This window comes from Salvia hispanica, chromosome 6 (assembly GCF_029641045.1).
Source record: "Salvia hispanica isolate PSC_SH4W2 chromosome 6, Shi_PSC_v1, whole genome shotgun sequence".
NCBI classification, from domain to species: domain Eukaryota; kingdom Viridiplantae; phylum Streptophyta; class Magnoliopsida; order Lamiales; family Lamiaceae; genus Salvia; species Salvia hispanica.
In genome coordinates, this window is record NC_142697.1 from 35,788,659 (window position 1) to 35,809,226 (window position 20,568).

A 20,568-nucleotide genomic window follows, 5' to 3' on the forward strand; every position below is an offset into this window, starting at 1 on the left:
TACTTTTTCCATCTTTTGTTCTTTTTCCTTCTCAATCTCCACCATTCATTATCAAGATCTAAGGGCCGAAAATAGGGCATGATTGAATTAATTTTATTCATTAAAAAATTGGTAAAGGACGTTTAGGGGATACTACTTTACGTCGGTTATGGAAAGTCCATGATTCTCTTCTTCACAAAATATTCCAGTGGTTTTTGTCAAGAGATTGCAGAATTATTCAAGAGATTACAGAGATTACTGAATTATTTCTTCTTAATTATTTCAAGAGATCATCCATCCAATCAATCCAGCGGTTTTATTTTCCATTGAAGAAATTTCTGGTTGTAAAAAATCTTGCGTGAGTTGCATTAAAGAAATTTCTGGTTTTATTTCTTCTCATATTTTCAAGAGATCATCTATTCAATCAATCCAGCGGTTTTATTCTCGCGAGTTTCGGTTTTATTCTCCATTGAAGAAATTTCTGGTTGTATAATTTTTTGTTGTAGTATATCAGTTTGCAATGGTGATGAACTCCCTACTGTTATCATCATTTTGAACGTGTTATTCAACATCTTTTTTATTCAAATTGCATCTAGTTTTTTATGTATTTCCAAGTTGTTATTTTTTTTCTATTACAAAACCTATTTTCCATCGAAGGCGTCTGGTGTTTAGGATTTTCGTCACAAAACCAAATTGTTGGAGTATTCATTCACGACGCCTGAAGAGAGGAGGATTGAGAGAGTGAGGAGAGTGGTGGAGAGATTGAATCACGACGCCGATTTCCAATTCCTCCACAATTGCATTTCCGATCTCTTCGCGCAGCGGTTGAGATCTATGGTTTTCTGTATTTGTTTGTAATTAGTTCGTTCTTGTATTTAGTTTTATTTTGCATCAATTGTCGTTTTATTTTAATGAAATCATCCATTGCTTACAGATTTTCGTATTTTCTTTTCGTCAGTTACAGCTTGTAAATTTTCGACAAGTATAATGTAGATTGTATTAATGTACGATTATAGTTGTATAATGTATATGCTTGTTTTGAATAATGTACATTTCAAAGGGTTTAATGTGTGACAGAAGTTAAATCCATTCCCCATTGGGTTTAGCAATCCATGGGGCTAGGTTGTAGTACCCACTCACAAACAAAACCATCGCAAAGGGCAGAGAGTTTGAATCATCCCCCTTGGGTTTAGCAACCCATGGGGCTAGGCTATAGCACCACCACATGAATTAAATTTCATTTTTAATGCGTTTAAGATTTGGTACAATAAATAATGTACCAATAATATCTAATAATATGCACGGATCAGTGTATAAAGTACAAATTGAATAGAATAATGTTAAAAGGAATGAATTCACATCCTTTGTGTTTAGCAATCCATGGGGCTTGGTTGTAGTACTCACTCACAAACGGAACCATCACAAAGGGCAAAGAGTTTGAATCATTCCCCTTGGGTTTAGCAACCCATGAGGGTAGGTTATAACACCACAACATGAATTAAATTTCAGTTTTTAATACGTTTAAGATATGATACAGTAAATAATGTACAAATAGTATCTAATAATGTGCACAGATCAGTGAATAATGTACAGATCGTCAATTACTACAGGACACAAATCGTCCATTATTGAGTAAATAAAATCCATTACACTGAAATATTTGTACATTATGTTTATCAGTTAAAACTACTCATAAAATCACAACAAAAACGTCTCATAAACATATACACTACAGGACACAAATCGTCTATTACAAAGTAAATAAAACCCATTACATTGAAATATTTTCACATTATGTTTATAAGTTAAAACTACTCATAAAATCAGAAGAAAAACGTCTCAGAAACATATACATTACAGGACATAAATCGTCCATTACTGAGTAAATAAAATCCATTACTCGGCTTCCTCTTCTCTGCGTCTTCATGAGAGGTACTAGCCTCGACCCTTTGCTGTACTGTCAATCTCTCCCTGAACTTTTGCGCAATTGCAAGTGGAAGAACATCATCCACTGCTTCGTCAATATCCAACCTTGGCTGCTTTGCTGCTGTCCAAAAATCAGTAATGTAAATACAACGTTGCATATTGGTTGCTTTGCTGCCGTCCAACCTTCGTCAATATCCAATCTCTCATAAACATTGCATCAAACAATGCACGAATAAATACAACATTCACTCAATTACAGGCATATTAGGCACTCGAAATTGCTCACCGGCTCACAAACAATACATAATGAAAATGCAAGAATTGGACCAATAATGTACCATAACAACCAAATAATGCATAATTGGCTTTTGAAAAGTCGGTCTCTTTTCGTCATGCTTGATCTGTGAGACGGACCAAAAATCAAAACTAGATAAGACTATCGCTACAAAATCGCCCTATACACGATTGTGAACCATGAATTAACCACAAACTTCAATAATGGACAGAACTCTAACAAAAATGCATACGATTTCATGATTTACGAAAATTTCGACCAAAACGTGGGTGCGAGCAAAACCATATAAATAGTTTGGGACAAAAAAATAGAATCGTCGACTATGAAATTGTATAACACTGCAAATCGACAATTAAAACTGGGTATTACCTAAAATTGAAACTTTTAAACCCTACCTTGTTGTCGACTTGATATTGATGGTCGCGCGCCAACGTCGTGAGGTTTCTACTGTGAAATGGCAGCGAAAAAAATACCAGAATGTATAAAATGCCGTTCGATTGTTTGCCTTTTGTAGAAAACTTCGATCAATTGTTTGTCCGGTCTCGGCATATCGTTTTTTCTCAGCAAATTTGGGGCGGCTAGGGTTTTGGTAGAGAGAAGAATTGGGGGAGATGTTTGTGATGAGAGAGAGAGAGTGGAACTGGAATACCAATTGTTGTTCCAAAAATCATGCTCAATTAGGATTTGCACTTTAGAAACGTATGATATTATTGCAATTTTTACTTTTCTACCCCCACAATGTACCAAATCGATCAAATAATGCAACACGGGATTATATCTCTTCTTTTAATCTAGTCCATCTATTCTATCATTCTAGTGGATGATATTAAGAAGAAAATAGTATCTAAAGGGGTAAAAGGAGCTTAATGCTCCCCTATTATACCTATATAATAAAATAGTTTTATACTCCCTCCGTCCCGCTTAAGATGACACGTTTTCCTTTTTAGTTTGTCCCAACTAAGATGACACATTTCCTTTTTTGGTAACTTTCTCTCTCCAATTAATACACTCAAACCACTTTTTCTCACTCCTATTAAAATATCCATCTATCTTCATCTCTCTACTTTAATACCTACACCCACCTTTTCTCTCTCCAATTAAACACTTTAACCAATAACTCCTAAAACCTCGTGCCGGCTAAGCAATGTGTCATCTTAGTCGGGACGGAGGGAGTAGTTTACAATTGCAGAACAATTTTTCAGTTAGATGTAAACAATAGTGGGAGATTTAAGTCATATTAATATATCATGGGGTGTATATATGGTTATGTATACTAGTGGAGTAGTGTATATATGGGATAATTATAATTTCCATAATAAAAATTTTGTTCCTTTAGCAGTGTGAACATATAATCTCATAGTTAGAAGTGGGCCCTCCTAAAATTCCATTTGTCAATAAACTAGTGGTAGGACACACCACGTAACATTTCCACCTTGGTATGTGATAAGGCTAATTTCATGCATTGGTTATGGGATAAAATTATGTGATTTCATGGGTCTAACAAGGTTTTATAAGCCAGGTGTGTAGAGAAACCGCTAGCCCCAGGAAGAAAATGAAGATTGCCGGGGAGAAGAAGCTAGCGGGAAAATTAAGCAGAAAAATGAAGAGCCAATAGACTGAGGAGCATCAAATCAGAGGGCAAAATGGAGATTGCAGGAACAGTCTAGAAGCTTTGTCCGCTATAAATAAGAGCATGCGCTTTACATGAGGATCATCACTTTTCAGCTCTTAGCTTAGTTTTCACTCTTCTACACACACACTAATTGGGAATTTGGTGCGGGGGTTCACATTTTAGCTCAATAGTGTCGCAACACCATCTCTACGGAGGCGAAGAAACAATCATCTTTTACTTTTTTGTTTACTTCTCGTACTCGCCGAGTAGTCGCTGTTCGAGGCTCGGCTCTGTTTTTCTATTATCGTTGGATACTTCGTACTTTGCAATGGATATCGCTATTTTTGTTTTCGTTTATCTTATCGTGGTACTTTTGGTTTGATTGCTGATTATTGTTGGTTGATCTGAGTTTGGAGTTGGTTTGTGAGAAATTTGTTGTTGATCGGTTGAATCTACGTAAACTTGTGAGGATCGGAGATGGAGATGATGTTTGGTTGTTGTGGATGGCTTGGATCCGGAGAGGATTAAGCGTCCCGTTGATGGATTTGCTTGTTTTCGCTTGATTTTGTTGTTTAAGTTCTACATTCTTGTTTGCCTCGTCTAGTAGTCGTAGATCTGCTTTAGTTTTACATGTTCTTCATCTCTATCGGTTTAATTTCGTTTACTCTGTTTCGATCTTCGTTCTGCTCTGTTTTTAGCTGGTTGTTTCGTGATAAATATTGTAGAAGATGATGTCGCTGTTAGTTAGTCCTTTAGTTAGCTATTTTGCAGCTTTTCAACCGTATTTTGCCTTTTCAGAAAATGGTCCCCACGTTTAGCTTTTCCCAAATCTAAGTTAGTTTAGGAAGCTGTTCGCTCGGTCTAGTAATTGTCTTGCTCTATTTCGGTTAATATGCATGCTTTTATGTCTCCGCCTAGATCTAGCTGTTTAGAGTAGAATATTTCATTTACCAAGTCTAAGAATTAAAGCTCAACCCCAAAAATTGCGTGGCAGCAGCCAAAAATAGTTTCCGAGTCTTTGAACATGTTTACTTACGCATTCATCTCTGTGGATTCGATCCCTGCTTCCCTGTACTAATTTTCTTAGCTAAGCGGGTTGAGGGTTTTTGAAGGGGGAGTTAAGGTAGTGATTGTGTGTCCAACGACAGGTAGCTCAAGGTTCTCTGAGTTCCTAGACCCAGTGTCTAGCGGATTTCCTGGACCGAGGATTTTCTTTATTAACTTTTGAACACTCTTTCGCTGACCATTAAACTCTGAACAACAGCTCTTCAGTATGCCTGGTGCATGGAATTTTTTCTCCATATTTGTCTTATTTTGGATCAAACGTTCTTGTGATTGAGTTTTATTACCTAAGTTCTTGAATATTGATATACTATATCTTTGAGATATTATAGTATCATTATTTATAATACTTCCTCCGTCTAATTTCAAGTGATTGACTGTTTTTTGGCACGTATTTGGGGAAAATGATAACAAATAGTTGGAGTAGAGAGAAAGCAAAATAAGTAAGAGAATAATTTAGATACGACTCTCCTTTATATTATTCTCTCTTTTGCTTTACTTTTTCTCCACTTTAATTATTTATTGTCATCTTCGCAAAACAGCAGTAAGAAAAAAAAATCAACCACTTGAGCTGGGACGGAGGGAGTACAGTACATCTTATTTAATCTTGGATTTTATAAGATTTCAAAATTATATGAAAATGCAAATCAGTAAAAATATCTCTCTATTTCAATCAAAACTCTCATTTATTTTTTTACTATAAAATTAATATATAAAAATAAACTGCATATTTTATTAATAATTTTTATTTAATTTTATTTTTTTGTTTGGTTTACGAGATTCAACTCCATAACTCAATTCTAAATGGATAATTATATAATAATTAGTCATAGCTAACCCCCAATAACTAAAATAATCTCACAATTCAATTCTAAATTATATATTGATAATATTATTTTATCTTGCAAACCGAATATCAACTGGCTTTTGAGGAGTAAAGTAGGACACAGTGATATGGGCGACTCTATATTATCTATAGGTTCTCTCACCCTCTGTTTCAACTTATACAGCATACTCCTATTTCTGCGATCAAAGTTACTTTCGATTATTGGGTAATTTTAGAGATTGGTAAAAATTGGTAGTATTAAATTCAAAATCTAGTTGCCTCACAAGCTCATCTGACATGATAAATACGGCTATAAATTTGACACGTGCCGAAATAGTTATTGCATAAGTCAATTGCCAATCATCTGAATTTCACACGATTATTGGGTGATTGTGGAAAATGAACAAACACACAATTTGCCAATGAGATAAAAATTCTACTTCAAAAAAAAATACAGGTTTTTAATTGCTTCAATAACTATCAAATTTTGAAGAATTAATGTTAGCTAGTAGAAGCAAAAAACTATGCCATCATAGCTATATAAATTAACTAGCGTCGATATTCAACTACGTCGTTAAGTATATTGATTATTTAAGTAGCATAGACATTTAATTTGGAGATTGAATACAATTTTATTAAATAAAATAATATAGTATAGTAATAATAATAAGTATTTGAACTTGTATAACGTTTGCATTTCTCCATGCGACAATTATTTAAAAAACAAAGGGACAAAGTGTCAATTTCTATCTACAGAGTGTGAAATTTTGAATTTTCCAAGGAATGATCACCAATCGGGAAACACATGCTAATAATACTCCAATTTAGTTGCTAAGATTTTATTCAAATTAAATTGGAAAAATCAGCATACTTATTTGGACTGCGAGAATGTTAACTTTGATGGGATAATAATTATTTAAACTATGTAATTTTTTAAAATTTCTAATCAATCCACAATATTTGAAAATGAAATATAAAACCGTGAAATTTAATTTTTTTTCAATTATCTCACATGTGTAAAAGATGATATAAATGATGTTTAATTAAACCATGTATTAATACTCGTCATTTTTTTCATTTTTATTTTAATTAAACAACATCATTTTGAATATTACCAAAGACGATACAATTGTAAACGTATGAGAAATTAAATTTTACGATATGATTTTTCAAACCCGTTAAGAATGTCCATAATTAGCCAAACTTAATATTCCCTCCGTCCCAACTAAATTGAGTCGTATTCCGCTTGTCCCAACTAAGTTGAGTACATCAAATCATTTTTAGTTTATTCCATTATCTACTTTACTCTCTCTTTTATCTTTCCTACTTTATTCTTCTCTCATTTTCAGCACAATTTCTTATAGGGATGTCAATCGGGCCAGCCCACCGGGTTTCGGGCCAACCCTATTCGGGTTGCGGGTCAATCGGGTGCGGGCTAATCGGGTTGTGATTTTTTTCGGATTATAAAAGTTCAACCCTAACCCTAAAAGCTCGGATTTCGGGCTAGTCCAACGGGCTAATTGGGTTGCTACCGATATAATAAACATGCGATAAATCCAATAAATAATTGTGAAAATTAGTTATATTTATAAAATGTAAAATATTTAATTATGATATATTTGAGATATATGCTTAAACTCAAACGTAAACACGATCATATACTAATATTTGAGATTTATGCAAAATAAAACATAAAAATCAAAAATTTTAAAGCATGTTTTAGAAATTTAAATATATATATTTAGTGAATTTGAAGTTTCTATTTATATATATATATATGATATGTTAATAAAAATTTAATATATAATTTATATATTTAATATATAAAATTAAAAGTTATTTTTTAGTAATCTATATCATAAAATAACCAATGAAATATCGAATTAGAGTCAAACAAATAGAACGATAGAAATTTTATCGGATTTTCGAGTCTGGCCCTAATGGGTTGCGGGCTAGTCGGGCTGTAATTTTATCGGACTAGAAATTTTCAACCCTAACCCTGTAAATTTGGCGGGTTATTCAGGCCGACCCATGGGTTGCGGGCTACATTGACATCCCTAATTTATTAATCGTTGTGTCCAAAAGTTATGTCTCAACTTAGTTTTTTCAAAAGGTCAAACACTTTTTTAAAATTCGTTCTGAATTAAAATGAGACTATAAATGGCAAATGGAGATAATATGAAATTAATAGTAAAAAATACTCCATAAGTTAAACGAAAGTAATATCTAAAATATTATACTCCCCCCGTCCCATTGAAGATCACCCACTTTCCTTTTTGATTTGTCCCAACTAAGATGACTCATTACTTAAAATGGAAACACCTTTATCTCTACTTTATTCCCTCTCTCTTACTTTACTCTTTCCTCTTAACACACAAAATATAACTGCATAAAATCTCGTGCCGCCCAAGAAAGGGGTCATATTCCTTGGGACCGAGGGAGTACCAATTTAATTAGATTTTTCCCCATGAAAGTAATAAATATAGTTATATAAATATGGCGCAAGCCAGCTAATATGCACTGTGATGAATATTAATAAAAGAATGACCCCACGGTGGGCTGAGTGGGCTCCACTTCTGCTCTCATTTATTCATCTTTTTGTGCTTCTCTCTTTCTCTCTCCAAAGACACCAGTCAATCACAATTCACAATTTCTTCCACTTGCCTCTCATCAAAATCACTTCTTTTGCTTCCCTTCATTCTTCAATAGCTTCCATGATTTGAGCTATGTTTTCTTGAAAAACTCTCTCTTTGTTTTCTCTCTCCCAAAAAAAACAAATGGAATTTATGGAGCCACACCCCAAAAATCAAGGACCCAATAACAATTCCACCTCCGCCGATCACCGCCGCCACCTCCACCACCACCTCCAAAGTCAAACCGAACCCGGCCCATCCCCACCCCATGGGCCATTGATGGGCTCCATCTCCCTCCAACAACCAAGAAACTTAGCCCACTCCCCCTCCTCTGCCTCCGCCGCTGCTACCAGTACTGCTCTCGTCGCTATTCCTAATAACAGCGACGACAACAATACCAACAGCAGCGGCGGCGGCCTGGCGACCAATAATAACAAACTGGTCGCCAAGAAGCCGTCCAAGGACCGCCACACCAAAGTAGACGGCCGCGGGCGGCGCATCAGGATGCCGGCCCTGTGCGCCGCCCGCGTCTTCCAGCTCACCCGCGAGCTGGGCCACAAGTCGGACGGCGAGACCATCGAGTGGCTCCTCCACCAGGCCGAGCCGGCCATCATCGCCTCCACCGGGACCGGCACCATCCCCGCGAACTTCTCGACGCTCAACGTCTCGATGCGCAGCAGCGGCACCACCTTCTCCGCGCCGCCGTCGAAGTCCGCGCCGCTGTTCCTCGGCGGCGCCGCCGCCGGCATGCTCGGTTTCCACCACCAGCTCGCCGCTAATTCCCATTTCGGCCAAGAACCGGATGAGAATTACCTCAAGAAACGGTTCAGGGGAGACGATGCCAGCGGCGCTGCCTCCCCTAAACCGGGGAGAGCCGGCGGCCACGATCAGGAACCGGGTCAGGAGCATAAACCCGGTTCGTCGCAGCCGTCGAGCTACATCCAGGCTCCCGCCATGTGGGCGGTGGCCCCTGCCGCCGCCAACGTGGGGAACGCCTTCTGGATGCTCCCGGTAACCGGGAGCGCCGCCGCGACGGCAGCCGGGCAGCAGGAGTGGCAGTACAAGGCCCCCTCCGCCGCGGCGCAAAGAATAGGCGGCTTCGAGTTCCAAGGAACCGGCCGGTTCAGCCCGGTTCAACTCGGGTCAATGGTTTTGCAGCAACAACAACAACAAACGCCAGTTCATCAACTGGGCCTCGGCGTCCCCGAGACTAATATGGGAATGCTCGCGTCAATAAACGCGTACAATAATAACAACAACAACAACAACCACAACGGAATTGATCTTGGTATGAATTTGGATCACCACCACCATCAGCACCACCAGAGTCAACCGCAACAAAGCGACAGCGACGACGAAACGGCAAAAGATTCACAATAGTAACAAAATAAAAATCTTGACGAGTTTGCACCACCATTTCCATATTTCTCCTTGCTTGGTAGTATTTTTTTACCTTCTCAATTTTTTATCATAGGTTAGGGTAAAAAAATGATTAATATTTGTGTGCATATCTTTAATTATTGGCTTTTTGAGTACTTAAATTAGGTAACATTGCATTTTGTGGACAACAAATTTGAGTATGTTGGTTTCAAAATAGAAAATTGTGGGATTTGTGTATGATTTTTATATTTTTAGAAGTAAATATTTCAGTGCAGAAAAACCTGATAGGTTTTGAAATTTGTGCTTGTTTTATTTAATGTGTGACAGTACTTATTCATTCTGTGGTGAGCAATCAAGGTATGATTTTCCTGATTGGCGAAATGTGTAAGTCTGGTTGCTATAATTGCTTTGACTTTATTTAAATTTCTTGAGATATTATTGATTAACTTATCTGTAAAATTGTTGATACCATTCATGCCGACACTCTCTATTCTCCTCTCTCAATTTTATTGCAAAATTAATAAAAGAAAAGAGACATAATAAAATAAATGATTAGAATATTCTACTACAAAACACGCAATTTAAATTATTTATAGATAAAGATGAAAGAGTAGTGTTTTTTTTATAAGAATGATTCTTACAACATATTTACAGGTAGCTGTCATCGTAGCATCACGAATTTCTCTTTATAAATGAAAAGAAAGAAAGATTGCGTACAATATTTTTCTCATACTATTATAATAGTGTATTAAATAATAAAGAATTATTTGAACAAAAAGATCTCTAGAAAACGGCATGGTTATTTACTAAAGTGGGATGAGAAGATAACGAAAATTGAACGCAATAATATAATATTTGCCTCATCAAGCATGTCGCTATTACGTGATTTTAATTGATTGATTCGAAATTGAAATCTATTCCAATAATTGAGTGTATTGTTACTATTGTATGCACTATCCTCTCTCCCTCTCTCTCTCTCCAAATCTCTCTCCAAATGTCACTAAAATTTCTTTAATTGTCACCTTGTGTTCACAATATAGTGAGATATTATTGGAGACATTTTAAATGGAATCCTGTTATTGCAATTTACTCTCTCCGTCCCATATTACTTGAAGCTTTTTTTTTTCGGCATGGGATTTAAAAAAAGTTGTATGGAGTGAGTTAAATAAAGTAATAAAGCAGATGAGACAATAAAGTAAGGAAGAGAAGAGAGTATAGTAAAAGAAAGAATAAAGAAGGTGTGATTAGATGTTTTATTTTTAGCCAAAAAGATAAACGACTTAAGTAACTTGGGGGCAACGAGTACTAATTTACTCAGTTATTCTATGATATAGAGTCGTATTTTGTCGTAGATGGGTCGTTCAACCACGCTACCGGACCATGAGGGCCAAAAACAGTCCACTGATTAAATTCAGTTTTTTTGGATATTATATTAAAACCACGATGCAACAACTTTGTCTTCACGATAATCTTATGAGATATAGTCACTTCTGGTGTTCGCTTGACATTCATTACCAGCGACAATCACATCTATGTCTTCCGATGTTGACGACTATCTACTTAATGACTTAATGTGTCTTGATTATTGAAAACAAGAAAAAACCTATAATAATTCACAATTCTTGAAATCATGCAAGTTGATAGAAGTCTTTCTCACAAGCCAAGATTTAGAGACACAAAATATGAAAAACAACAAATTAAGAGTTCAATAATTGAAAGGATACGATACATGAAACTATGGTAACAGCTGCACATGAAAAAAAATCGTTTGCAATAAAGGATTGGAATTAAAGAAGGAATCAGAGTCACCTTATTTTGTCTCTCTTTCTCACAGCCTAATTTCAGAAAAGCATGCTACTACTTTTTCTATTCCATTTGATTCTTTTTACTATAACCACCAATCTCCTTCAATTTTCATTGGATCCCTTTCACCTTTCCTTTTTTCCACTCCTTAGTGGCTATGATCACGTATTCGATACATTGCACCCCGTGTAACACATACATCGTGCATCTTATTTCACCGGATGTAGCATCTACGTAAGATATCTCGTTACCGGCCATAAATGGTTCGAGTTAATAAACTTAGGGGTTTCAACAACCTCAGTGGCTTTGATTACGTATTCGAGACAATGCACAACGTGAAATTTATATATCGTATATATGATTCTAAGCATCTTCGTTGATCTAATCACAGGCCAAAAATGGTTCATGATAAATAATCTTGGGAGTCAAACAACTTTTATTAGCTATTTCCTTCGTCTATGATTAATTGACACAGATTTTTAGAAATTTGAGTGAAAAAAATTAGTCAAAATTTGAGTTTCATTTTTATATACTAGTATTGGTTTTTATAATTGAAATGACTGAAATGAGTTAGCGGATTACGAGACTAATTTATCAAATATAGTAAAAGTCAAATATGACATGTAATTAATGGCAGATATCTTAAAATAACAAAATGAAATATTTAATGACGGATGTAGAAGTAAGATATATATTTTGAAGATATTAAGCGACATGAAATATCTAAATAACATATCCAGTTATAGGTCAGAAGTAATCTAGATAACTAATTAATCTTGGGAGTCTAACAACTTCATTCCAAAAACTTGTCAAAGAAAGAAGTTCAATGTCATTTTTTAATCCCTTCAAATGAAGTTATTAGAAGATTCTCAAATCTATTTTAAATCATAAGAACTTAATGAAACCTGGATAGAAATTGTATGTACTTAAAATTACAGGCAAGATGTGGTTGGATTGGATATGTGACACCCAAATATAAATCAAGGTGGTTCCAAGAATAAAATATGTAAATGTATGTATGTGTGTGTGTGTACAGCTGGAGCATCTTATTACAGGCATCAATATTCTTGTACAGAACTTTTTTTTACAAAAAGTAATGTCTGTGCAGCAGTACATCCAGCAAGACATCACTTAGTTGTATGGAATGCCAATCTTTTGGAGAAGGATAATATATACATATACATGTAATAACAAAACATTAGTACTACAAAAATATTCAACAAGCCACATGATTCATGAGTAGTAAGATTTTCAAAGCACTATATAAATAATGGAGTAGTATCTAGATTTCATCACATGCATTGATAGTCAAGAGGATGATAGCATAATGAGTAGTTTAGTTATATTGTAGTAACTAAAAATGCCATGTTCTTGAATTTCTATGCCACCATTGCAATATGTATCGAACCTCTATCCCGCATGGTCGCGCCATAGGCATAGGTGTAGGCTGTAAATTACAGAGCTACTTGCGAGCTATTTGAGATTGGGCTCGAAAAAAGCTCGTTTGGAGCTCAATTTGACAGGAAACAAGGCAAGGTCGAGCCTCATGGTGCCAAGTCGGTTTGGCTCGTGACCATGTTCAGATTCCTAACACAACAAAAGAAACACTTATATGTTGTTTATATCTTTGCATTGTTTTATCTAGTCCAACAAATCAGTCCACCACTATTGAAATCTAGGTATATGCAGATCCAATGCAAGAACAATTCTTGGTACGTAGATCAATAGAACGCTATGAAATCTTTATTGAAGTTTGTCCATATTTTTGTTAGTCAAACGATAATATTGATTGTACATGAGGACAATATAGACAACTGTGTCTTAAATAAATAAAGAGTCATTTCTCATTTTTATCTTATTTACATTTTTTTTTTTGGAAACCAGGGCACTCACCCCAAAATTTCCAAAATTATTTTCACTTGTATTTCATTATAATATCAATATATAAAAGTGACACACTCATGTTATTAACTTTTACCCCTCATATTTTCTATACCGAAAAAGTAAGACTCATATTGCTATAAGGAGGGAATATCCCAAGCCAATTTCATCTTCCTCCATCAACTTCATTCACAAAACGACCCCAACTACTATCAAATCCATCACAAATCTTTCCATTCCCTCCACCATTACAATCAACCACATTCATCAATCCTTCCTCATCAAACAACAATCCCACCTTCTCATCATCAACAACACCTTCATCTCTACTCCATGAATGCTTCCCTCCCATCATCATCATCAACATCCCTTCCAATTCCATTGCCACTTCCTTCATACTTGGCCTATTCTCCCCCTTCACATTCAAACACTCTTTAGCAAGCCTCCCAACTCTCCACACCTTCTCCATATTCCCATCTCCCCAAACACTCTCATCAACAACCTCACTCAACCTATTCTCCCTCAACATGCATAAAAAGTAGCTAGCTAGGTTCCTCTCCTCCTCGGCCGCGTCGAAGCACACGGCCTTCCTGCTCGTCAGAAGCTCGAGCAGGACCATTCCGAAGCTGTACACGTCGCTCTTCTCAGTCAACTGGCTCGTCTGCATGTACTCCGGGTCCAAATACCCGAACGTCCCCTGCACCATCGTCGAAACCTGTGAGATGTCCGCGGGCACGAGCCTCGAGGCTCCAAAATCCGATACCTTCGCCGTCAGATTCTCGTCCAGTAAGATGTTGTCTGACTTGACATCCCTGTGGATGATCGCAGCAGAAGCTGCAGAGTGCAGGTACGCCAGCGCCCCTGCTGTTTCTGCTGCGATTCGCAGGCGCGCGCCCCAGGGAAGACTGGGGCCCGCGTTTTTTTTGTCTGTTTCTGATTTTTTGTGGAGGTGGGAGGAGAGGGTGCCGTTGGCGACGAACTCGTAAACGAGGAGGGGGGACTCGGTCTCGAGGCAGCAGCCGAGGAGACGGACGATGTTGCGGTGGTTGATCTGAGAGAGGACGAAAACCTCGTTGATGAACTGCTCGATTTGCGTGGGGTCCACTTGCTTGGATTTCTTGACGGCGACGGGGGTTTTGTCGGAGAGGGTGCCTTTGTAGACTGTGCCGAAGCCGCCTTGGCCGACGATCATGGCGGGGCTGAAGCCGGCGGTGGCGGAGTGGAGCTCGGAGGAGGGGAAGATCTTGACGGCGTCGGGGGACCTTTCGCGGGCGGAGAGCTTTTGCTGTAGGAGAAAGCCGCCGTTGTTGAGGAAGAATTTGTGTTTCTTTGCTTTGGAAGATCTGCGCTTGAGCTCCATGTAGAAGAAGATGGCGGCGATTAGGAGAGTTGTTATGCCACATGAAATTCCTGTTTAAATTTGTGACATAAATCAAGATTGATGGTCCAATAAAAACCATTTTATTGTGACGATTTGTGTAGATTTTGTGAATCGAATATGAATTTGCGATGTAGTATGAAAGAACAAAAAATTGACACGTTTTGGACGTGACGAATTTTAATTAGTGGAAGTGACAGATTTTCTATGGACGGATGAAAAAGTAAATTGTACAGTAACGGTTTTTTTGGAAGCGAAGAGACTCGTTTCTCGTATACTATAAATTTTACCGATTAAGATATAGGGAAGCTTGTTATCCTTCATGGTGCAACCACTTCTACCTCTTCCATTGCCAGAGTATCCATCGGGACAAGAACATGTGTAATTACCTAGTGTATTTGTGCAGTACTCTTTTTTCATACAATTGTTTAAAGTAGAATCTTTACACTCGTCAATATCTGCAAAACATGTAAATCATGGCATCATTATTTAGTGATAGAATGTTTAATAGGAGAAAATATTTTTCATTTAAACACAAAATATATATTATGTACTTTGTAATATTGATATGAATTTTAAGACATGGAAACCAAGGAGTAACTTATATTTCAACATTTTGCAATTAAAGTTGGAGTTTTAATTGCCGACATCCAATACTAACTGGTGTGTGACAATAATTGTTGGAAATTGCCCTCTAAATGTGTTGTTGTCATCACTAAGTATTGGACGTCGACAGTGGTCATGTCTTGAACGACAATAACATTGGAAGTTTGGTTCGTTGGAAAATAAATACTTATGATTTTAAATAAGATCGAAATTTAAAATTAGATCAAAGTTCGTGAATATAAACACAAGGAAAAAAAATATACATGTGTGCCCAAATATTACCTATACAACCATTTGGACCTCTCCCATCGCCGGAGTATCCCTTGGGACAAGAGCATGTATAATTTCCTATTGTATTGGTGCAGCTTGCTTTCTCCATGCAAACGTGTAGATCACTATTTGCACATTCATCAATATCTACAAAAAGTTTTGGGTAAATATGTATGTAGAAACAACTTCTATATTCACATATATTGTTGTAATTTGTAAATTTGGAGAGATTTGGAGCAAATTCTATTATTCACCCCACTTATAACCATACATAACAATATATCGCCCTCAATATAGAGTAAATGTCAAATTTTGTTGTAAATATATGACCAAAATACGAATTTAGCCACAAAACATTCATTTTTTGAAAAGCAGGTCCATAACAAATGAAAATGTCGCCGAAGTAGTCCTTTTTTTTACGGTTCCGTAAAAAAACTAACGGTCAACGCTAATTGCACAGTGGCATGACCGTCAGTTTTTTATGGAACAGTAAAAAAAGGACCACTGCAACAAGGATTTCATTTATTATGGACCTGTTTTTCAAAAAGTAAATGTTTTGAACCAAATTCGTATTTTGGTCATATGTCTAGAGTTCAAAATCCTAATCCTATTTAAAAATACATAATGTTTCAACGTCCTACCACATATCAGATGGATATTAGACGAGTTCAAACCCGATCATTTCCATACCTTGGCATCCATCAACAAGATAAGCACTCCCTTCATACCCTTCCTCACAAACACACCTATACCCATCTCCATTATTTCCAATGCTTTCGCACCTCGAATTCCAGCTCAAACACGCATACCCGGCGCCTCCCATCGCCGCCTCGCAGCTCCCGTTCCCGGCCACCCAATCCACCACCACCGGCACCTTATCCACCCCCTCCAAATCCACCAAACTCCGCACCGAAAAGTTAAACGCCGACTCCTCCACGAGGAACGCGTACCCGCACCTATCGAAATCCAATACGAACGTGTAATTCAAGAAGCTCCCAAGCTCGATCTCCGCCTCCCAGACGCTGCCGGGGATCGCCGCCTGGCAGCACCCGGCCCCCGCGCAGAGCCCCTCCTCCAGATCCGCCGCCGCGTCGCACATAGCGGTGCACCCCGTCATGAAGCTCCGGTCGAGGCGCTTCCCGTAGATGAAGGCGATCGTGTCGCACCCGACGATCGTGAGCTTGTTCGCCGTGCCGTTCACCGTCAGCCGCGGCGGGAGGATCAGCGGCTGCGAGGAGGCGGAGATCTCGCCACCACTGGTGTTGTAGCAGCTCCGGGCAATGGGGTGGAGGAGCGTCACCTGGAGTTGTTGGCAATTCAAACTTAAATATAAATAAATATAGCTGTTATAAGTCAGTGTAAAAATAGAACTGAAATCACCATATGGAGTAACTTTTTTTAATCAACCTGGCCTTCAAGGGCTATTTTGGTAATTTCAGCGGAGTTGTTTAGGAGGAAGAGCTTCGGGGGGTCGAATGCGCGGTTGCACGCGACCGCGAAGGAGGGGTCGCGGTGGCATTCGGGAGACATGCCGAAGGGGTACGGGATGGTGACGTTGCCGCAGCGGTCGTCGCAGTTGGGTTTTGTTATTGGTAAGGCGTGCAATGGTACTGACACGGACACGAGCACGAAAACGAGCATGAATATGACTGGAGTATGAGATGGCATGATTTTTGGGTTTTTTACTTTTTTTCAAATTAAATTCATTTTTTTGAGATGGAATTAAATGAATAGTAGTAATATAGATATCGAGCCGGCATGCAACGAGTGGAAATTAATAAATTGGGGACTTTAAATTCACCGCCGCATTGAAAACTCAGCCGTAGTTTTAGTAATCTCTACGGCGGACTGTGGCGGAGCCGTCGGCAGCATCAACTTTTACTACAACATCTTTTATAGTGTGTGTTTAATTTGATCAATTATTATTTTCCTACTATTAATTTCGATCCAAATTCCTCTAAAAATGTATACATTTAGTTCTATTTTAATAATATTCTTTGTATTTAATTTGGTCGGGATTGCAGGTTGGGAGTCGAAAGAACATTAAGTATCTGAATCAGGGACGGATCTATAGCATTGTGAGAAGGGGCAATTGCCCCACCTCATTTTTCTATAGCATGTGAATATATATATTATTATACTTAAATATATGCATATTCAACTAATTTGCCCCCTCATTTAGAAAAAATATTTTTTTACTTGCCCCACTCCTAACATACACGTAGACTTACTATATTATTTTAATATATATATATTAATTTTATATTTATTTATTTGTGTGTTAATATTTTTGTCCCTCCTAATATAATTTTCTAGCTCCGTCCCTGATCTGAATCAGAAAATATTGAAATTTCGTATATATAAGAATAAATACATCTAGAAAGAAAATAGCATTGGGTGGAGAGACTTGTCATTCCATCTGAGTCCTCAAACTTGATTTTTAGTGGATCCATTGGGCTTTCTAAATTAAATTTCGTAGCATTTTAAACAACCCAATCGATGGACTGATAATAATAGCACACACTCTTAAATTAGTTACTATTACAATCTCAATCTCTAAAAGTTAGAAACTATTTTCATCCAAATAATAATTTTAAACAATCCAATTGATGGATGAAGTAGTATTACTTAGAATAATAATTATAAATAATCATCGGTATTTTGAATCCAACCCGCTTTCTGTATGCACGCCAGAATAGGGTTCTTAAATGTGCCATCCGATCTTAGTTAATCGATAACCGAATTAATTAAGGTTGATTATCGCAATAGTATCGGGTCGGTTACGGTTAATGGATCTCGTCGGGCTCGATTACCGGTTCCCCTACTATAACCTTAACCGAGAACCGCAATAATGTTCTCAAAAGTATTTTATTTTCTTGGATTAGTTATGATAGCTTACACATTGATTTCTATTGGACCCATTGGGTTTAACAATTAGTATCACACAAATTAAATTAACCCAAACTAACATAATTTAAAATTAGCCCAAGAGGGGTTGATTGGGCTTAAACGATGGTTCAATAGATTTAAACATTACACCAATATTTACAGAATATGTATGCACACACTTCATGAGGTATCTAATTTTATATATTTTTAATGTACTGATATTGCATCTCAGTGCTATTAATGAATACTAGTAATATACCACATCTATAGATTCTAGTAGTTTGTAACATACACTTGTATTACAAACATATTTGCAATAATGATCGTAATATAGAAAAAGTTAAGACATAAAGGATTCAGAGGTAAAATCAAAGGAATAATAATTCAATAAGGAAAATGACCTGAGATGTGAGGCTCTTTATGAAAGTCATGTTGATATTTTGAGACTTTAGAAATCTAAGATGTATTTTTCAAAGACTAAATATATTGTTCATGCAAGGTATAAAATAAAAAATATACTCTTTCGGTCCCACAATAATTATCACTCCTTTTCATTTCGGTTCATCCCACAAAAATTGTCACACTTCATCATTTTAACCATAAATATTAAGTAGGTTTCACATTCCACTAACTCACTTCACTCGCCTTTTATTATAAAACCAATTTAAAAAAGTGGATCCCATCCCACATTCAACTAACTTTTCCAACCAACTTTTATTTACATTTCGTAAAACTCGTGTTCATAATAAGAGTGACAATTATTGTGGGACAGAGGAAGTATAAAATACGGACACAAAATGCAACACTTTGGTTAATAAGACACAAATACATAACTTTATCAACCTTCTTGTATTGATAAACTTATATCTCTGTGTCAATATTTAAATTTACTTATTAATTTTGATAATTTTAATAAAGAATTAAAAGTTATTTATTTCGACCTACACTACTATATCCCAGGTTTTTTGTCTTCTATAATTAATCATTAAAGACACCCCTCGTGGAAACATTTTGGATTTAGCCAGAGTCATGTCCCACAGCATATATTTTATATCTATTCCACTATTACAAATTTCAATGTTTCCATGATCAATCACATGAACGACGAGTGAATATAATTTTGACAGTCCATTTTTCGATTTTCTTGTTAAAATTATTGGTCTGAATAGTCCAAGATTTCCATTTTCTGGATTTGGTTAAAGTGGATAGTATATATATGTTGGGGAATATATACTTTTTCTGAGACAAAATATACGCAATGATTCCTCAAAAATTCCAGTAATTAACTTACATGTGCATGGATTATAGAACTTAAAATCTATATCACTTGTGTTGTCTTACTTGTGTACCGCTTTTATTTTTCTTTCATATTGTTAATCTATATTTGTTTCTTCAAATTTTGCATCCGCATGCGATTACACGTTTTATTTTTCCTATCTATTTCAATCAAAGTCCATATCTCTTGGAATTATTATTCCCCATGTTTACACGTCTTATTTTTATCATTTTGGTCTGTACACTATTACCTGTCTATCCTATTGAATTGAAGTCTACATCTCTTGTAAATTTTACTCCATATATTCATGATTACACGTCTCAGTTTTGTCATTTTGATCTGTCCGCTATTACTTGTCTCCTTATAAAACTAATATATAAAAATGAGACTCACATTCCATTAATTTTTTCCACTCACATTCATTCATATTTATTAAAATTCGAGCCGCCGGAAAATAAGACGTGTAATCGCAGACAGATGGTGTATAATTCTTGAATTGCATTGTTCAGTAGTGTTACGATCTGAATGTTGACCATTTGTGAGGAATTAATCATTTGATGCCGTGAGTGTTTGTAAATGCATATCCAAACTTCACATTAGTATGCTATTGCCCTCTTTTGTCAAACTCTCACAATTTTGTTTCCAGGTCATTCCCCAAAAGGTCGCATACTAATACAATTGGGGTAAACTCTTATGTTTACAATGGCAAACTCTCACAATTTTGTTCAGTATATACTTATTATCCATATCTT

The 20,568-nt window shown here is 36.6% G+C and overlaps 2 protein-coding genes and 1 pseudogene across 2 annotated transcripts; 1 reads left to right on the forward strand and 2 right to left on the reverse strand.

Annotated features, from left to right (window-relative positions):
* The first annotated feature begins 8,288 nt into the window (after nt 1-8,288).
* LOC125208145 (transcription factor TCP23-like) lies at nt 8,289-10,159 on the forward strand. Its single transcript, XM_048107721.2, has one exon. The coding sequence runs from the start codon at nt 8,478-8,480 to the stop codon at nt 9,711-9,713; it is 1,236 nt and encodes a 411-aa protein (XP_047963678.1). The 5' UTR covers nt 8,289-8,477; the 3' UTR covers nt 9,714-10,159.
* A 3,099-nt stretch (nt 10,160-13,258) lies between these two features.
* LOC148923726 (wall-associated receptor kinase 5 pseudogene) lies at nt 13,259-14,982 on the reverse strand (annotated as a pseudogene).
* Nucleotides 14,983-16,309: 1,327 nt separating this feature from the next.
* On the reverse strand, nt 16,310-17,319 carry LOC125206745 (wall-associated receptor kinase 2-like). The gene is made up of 2 exons (XM_089061594.1): nt 17,059-17,319; nt 16,310-16,951 (listed from the first exon to the last, which is right to left on the reverse strand). Exons 1-2 carry the CDS (start codon nt 17,317-17,319, stop codon nt 16,310-16,312), a joined length of 903 nt encoding a protein of 300 aa, XP_088917720.1.
* Between the last annotated feature and the right edge of the window lie 3,249 nt (nt 17,320-20,568).

Bases quoted from the DNA above. Each gene is read 5' to 3' on its own strand.
- LOC125206745 (XM_089061594.1), bottom strand. From the start codon at position 17,319: ATGCCATCTCATACTCCAGTCATATTCATGCTCGTTTTCGTGCTCGTG. The intron at 16,952-17,058 runs GTTGATTAAAAA...CAACAACTCCAG, and splicing joins AAATAGCCCTTGAAGGCCAG to GTGACGCTCCTCCACCCCAT.
- LOC125208145 (XM_048107721.2), top strand. From the start codon at position 8,478: ATGGAATTTATGGAGCCACACCCCAAAAATCAAGGACCCAATAACAAT.